This window comes from Pagrus pagrus (assembly GCF_965226575.1).
Source record: "Pagrus pagrus genome assembly, chromosome: 23".
Lineage (NCBI taxonomy): Eukaryota > Metazoa > Chordata > Actinopteri > Spariformes > Sparidae > Pagrus > Pagrus pagrus.
The window spans coordinates 12,976,119-12,980,951 of NC_140205.1; the positions used below are offsets into that span (position 1 = coordinate 12,976,119).

General features: G+C 42.4%; 1 protein-coding gene across 2 annotated transcripts in view; it reads right to left on the reverse strand.

Moving 5' to 3' along the window:
- The window catches only part of mdfic (MyoD family inhibitor domain containing), a 21,094-nt gene extending 16,907 nt beyond the window's left edge, over nucleotides 1–4,187 (reverse strand). Inside the window, exons 1-3 of one of the 2 annotated variants that reach the window (XM_084346234.1) lie at nucleotides 4,104–4,187; nucleotides 3,208–3,371; nucleotides 1,185–1,295 (exon numbers count right to left, since the gene is read on the reverse strand). In XM_084346234.1, coding sequence (XP_084202360.1) covers nucleotides 1,185–1,295; nucleotides 3,208–3,301 — 205 coding nt within the window. In that variant the 5' untranslated portion in view covers nucleotides 3,302–3,371; nucleotides 4,104–4,187. Of the gene's footprint in view, nucleotides 1–1,184; nucleotides 1,296–3,207; nucleotides 3,372–3,662; nucleotides 3,929–4,103 lie in introns of those variants that run through there. The other variant, XM_084346233.1, reaches the window with a different exon arrangement.
- Nucleotides 4,188–4,833: the final 646 nt, after the last annotated feature.

Genomic DNA, 4,833 nt, shown 5'->3' on the forward strand with positions numbered 1-4,833 from the left:
CTCCCTGATTCAGTAAACAAGCCACCGGCAAGTCATTAAGCTTAATACCGAAAAAAAAAAGAGGCAGGAAAAGGCGCCCTGGAAAAGTTAACAACCTAGAAACAAAAGAACTGTTGTGTCAAATGCAAACACAATCCTTATTATAGCTAGGCACTTACATGGATGGAAGCAATCAGCTGCTATTAGCCTCTGCTGACACATCTCACTCTTCTTAAGAACAATAAAACACACACACACACACACAAAGCTTTTAGCCGGTTTCCTTTTGTGACCTGCGATCCATAGCTCAGTATCAAGTCATTTCTACTGAACAAGAGTGCATCTAGACTCAATTAGACCTGCTAATAACTCAAGCAGTTTGATGCCAAATAATTGTTTCGTAAAACCTCCCTGTGTCAAGACATTTGCATAATACAATGTGATTATTTCAGGGTTACAATACAAGCTTCCCAAGTTACGAAATCAGATTATCAGATGCAGAAACCATCATTTTAAAATCTAAAACTTATGTGATTGTTATGGTAGATTACTGCCAGGAACAATAAACTCCTGTCAAGCTGTCTCAGCCTAAAACTGAATGACACCGTTCAACAGAAAAACGCCTCAAGCAGCTGGCGCAAGTCCTCTCCAATAGGTAAATGTTTGGTAATGGGTAAAAACACTGTGGCTAAGATGCAATCAGTGCGTTAAAATGGTCAATGCCAGAACCACAAACAGGATTTCCCCTACTTTCAACACAGAGGGCTGTGGGATGGAAAGAGAAGCCAAAAATGGAGACACGTGAGCCAAGTCTCGGATATTCTGGTGGAATGAGAGCGCGCACGCATGTTGCCACTTACTCGCCAAGAGGCCTCGCTGCTATCATGATATTATTTTAATTGGAAACACTGAAGCTAATATTTAAGTAGGCCAACTGACCCTGCCTCATGCATGTAAAATGTGCAACTGTCATAACAACAACTGTTCTTGACAGTCGGAGCATGTTCACTAAAAAGGGATGAAATTATAACGATTTGAAATAAAACACTGCTAACCAGCAGTTAAGCTCGACCATCTGACCAAGCAGGCAAAAAATATGTGAATCATTTTCACTCAATTAAACGCCTCATTGTTGTTTATCATTAAAAATAACACCAAGATATCCTGCTGTCCGCCCACAGCTTTCCCAGGTCGTTAAAACTTACTTCTTACAGGCTCGCAATAATTAGGCTTCTCCTCGGTCACGTGACTTTGTCCTTCAGCCGCTGGTTTCCTGGGAGATGGTCGTCTTCCTGATGATTCACTGTCACAAGCATCTAGGATCACAGGCATTGGAAGTTAAACACGGTTGAGGAAGCAAAACCTGTTGAACACAAAGTTAAAGCAGCAAAATATTATGCTGCATAGTGACCAAAAGAGAGGGCTTCGGCTGTTTACATTAATGTTATCCTATTACCAGCTCAACTGCTCTAAACTGACGTGTATTATGGCCGTTCCTCCTAAAACAGATGTAAACTTTTACTGCAGGGTCAGCCACAGTGGACAGAATATCAGGGACAGCTGGAGGAGCCAGAGGTGCAGAGGCCGCTCGGCCTATTTTTGCCAGAAAAAGCACAGGCCGCTGGCAAATGGTTGCACAACATGGTGGGGCGGTTCAGGTAAAGGCCTTGCCAGAGCTCTGGATCTCATTTTCTCTCCTTCTGTTCCCGGGTGTGCTCTACCTGCCAAGCGTCTTCTCGCTGCCATAAAGGCTGCATTCATCTAAATTGGAAAAAGTATGTGGGCAAAAAACTTCTAGGCCTGATAGCTGTGCAAAAACACAAGAGACAGTCCACTCATCTCTCTCTGAGCCGTGTGGCTTCTGGCTTCTTCACTTCAAGACTCGCTGACACTCTGCCCATTACACACTGCTGCTTTGTTCAGTAAATAAACCTTCCACAATGACTTTATTCACTGGTTTGATGCCAGATGCCTGCTCATAGCACACAGATTTTCTCACAGCCTGCAGGTTTTACAGTAACATACTGTGTCTTCTTGAGACACATTTGCTTTCAGTGCTAAAGTAGAAAAAAACAGTGAAGGATGATTCAGCAAAAGCTAGCAATCACGTTTACCAAAGCTTGATGCGTTTGTTCCAATGCTACAACACTCTCTGTTTGTAAGCAGTGATGGATGACGGGAGTGGGGACGGATGGGCGCAGGCCGGCAGCCCTAGATAGATGTGGCACATATCTCAGCTAGGAGCTGATGTATGGTAGCGGCAGTTGCGTTAGCAGCAGTACTGTGTGATGCATCGCAGTATTTAGTGATCACAGTTAGAAATAAATTGGTCTATTCTCAGTACATCCACAGTCCCCTGAGAGGGGAAATCCAGTCTTAACTGCAAGCGCCTTTGAAGGTCCAGTGAAAATCCATTCGCAATCCAGCAGCCCCAGTGATTGCTTACTTTGTCCTACTTTGCTATTTTTTGACAGTGCCATAATGATGCTTGGTATAAATAGGATGGTTAACGGTTCATTGCTTGTTTGAAGAAAAATGAAAAGGGGGTGTGGGGGTAAGCTTATTTTACATGTGATAATCTTAGGGGCAACTAGAAAGTTAATTAAAAACTATAATTGGCTGTGGTTGCTGTTAATAGTCACCAGGGCGTTTCTTCAGACTTTATTGAGGGGGAAAAAAGCAAAAACATTATCAAGGCTTAACACTGGCGCACGGATACTGATGTATCCTAAAAGTCACACGAATGTAATTTAAAAAAGACAAGGCTGATATTGTCTCGAGCGGGCTGATAATATGCATTCAATGGCTGATGTATGTGGTTTTTCTCTTGTTTTCTCCCATGTTTGGCTGTACGGGCGACATGCGTGCTTGACGAAATGTGTCAAGTGATATTAATAGCTCACTTTCATTGCTGGTGCACTGGCAGCTTGGGGAGAACTTCACGTACACAAGAGCCAGGGATTCATATATGTTTGCAACATCTACAGTCACATTTTTTAGTTTGTGAACCACAAGAACTTGCAGAATTATGTTGTTAGATGTGAACCACAACAGGGCAGGACATATTTAGACATTGGCAAGGAAATGACTTTCCACTTAACATTCAAATCATCTTACTGAAGGTCCTCTGGGACCCCTTCATGGCCCTCAGGGAGCCCCAAACCTCCCAAAGGTCACCCTTAATTTAACTTATATCACCTCCACGCTATTCCTGTGTGCCTTCCTTACCTTGTGAGGCTGACAGCAGGGGACTTGTCTCTTGCTGAGGGCCCTTCCCTGGCCCTGCCGGCCCATCCGGAGGAAAGACGGTCTCCTTGGACATGAGACAGTCGTCTTTTTGCGGACACACACACAGGCAGAAGAAGTTCCTCCCTTTTCCTCAGCCCTCAGCGCTGTGAAACACAATGTCTCACCATCAGAAGACACAAAGTCACACTGCGGGTCATTACTCAACTCGAGAAAGTCGTCTGCTCATTCACACGCCGACAAAGTGACGTCGAGCCGCAGTAAAAGCTTAGTGGAAATTTCCCTTCTCGGGTTTTTTTTTTTTACATAAACTTCTTGCTGAGACTCCATGTGCCTCCCTTTCTCTCTCTCTCTCAACAAAAAATAAAGCGACGGACCCTCGCTAAAAAAGTTTTACAAGCTAAAGCGGACATTGTTGTTCGTGTAGCATAACTTACCTTTCAAACATGACAACTCCCTCGCCTCAAAACTGAATTATTCCCATCCTTCCTTCCTCCAACTCTTTCCTCCCCGAGTCGCTGGGGGAGAAAACAACTAAACACACCGGCTGAAAAGAGGAAAACTTCAAAAAAAAGTTCTGCTGTAACTTTCTGTAGTTGTCAGTGTCGTCCCCGGTGCCACTTTGGTCCAGACGGTGTTGACGCATTAAAAAAACATATCAATAATAGTCCTCGCGACGCCTCCGACGCTCAGTGGCGGTAGTTTTCTGAGGATAGTTGAGTCTCAAACATTTTCATCATATCCGGATTCCTACAGTGCAGCCAGTCAAGCTGCTCTCCTCTCCCTGTGCGAACAAAACCCTCCCTGAACTCCTGTCCTTCAGCATAAAGTCAGGAAACAAGTAAAAACATGATTACAATATGAGAAATAAAACGCACCTGAGCCATGTGGCGGTAGATCCTCCATTATGATGTGTGAAGATGTAGTAGAAATCAGAAAAGATGAAGAAAATAAATGCAAATGATTGAAACATCTGTCAAAATATCATATTCAATGATTATATTTAAGTATTTTGGACTAAAACATTAATTGAAAATGGTCAAACTTACATATGTCAGTGTCCTTGCATGTAATTGGTCAGTTGTCAGGAGACTTTTAATTACTATCACGTGACCTAATTATGAAATCCACCTGATAATCACTGAGGAAGACTGGGATGTCTGAAACAAACCTCTGAAACAAGTAAGTTGGTCGTTGTGGTGAGATGTATTTGTTGCAGGACCTGATTGCTACCAATTTATATGACAGTTTATTTCATTCAGTCCCTAAAATGCTGTTTAAGCACTTTTGTTATATGAAATAAGTCACTGACATCACACAAAGACATCAGTAGTGATCATTTAAAATGTCACTCATGGGAATATCAAGCTTTTATTGGCTTTTATTGCTGAAAATCATTTATTTAAAAGTTGTAATATGATTAGTAACCCTACTGTTGTGGTTAAGAAGCGTGTGTAACATTGTTTTATCAGCGTGACAGTTCATAACTTCTGTTAATTTTAAGAATCAACCATCATCTTGAATGTCACATTACCTCTGACAGCTGTAAAACATGGGTAAATAGCCTACAATGGACTTTATTATTAAGTTCTGTATCTGTGATTTTGT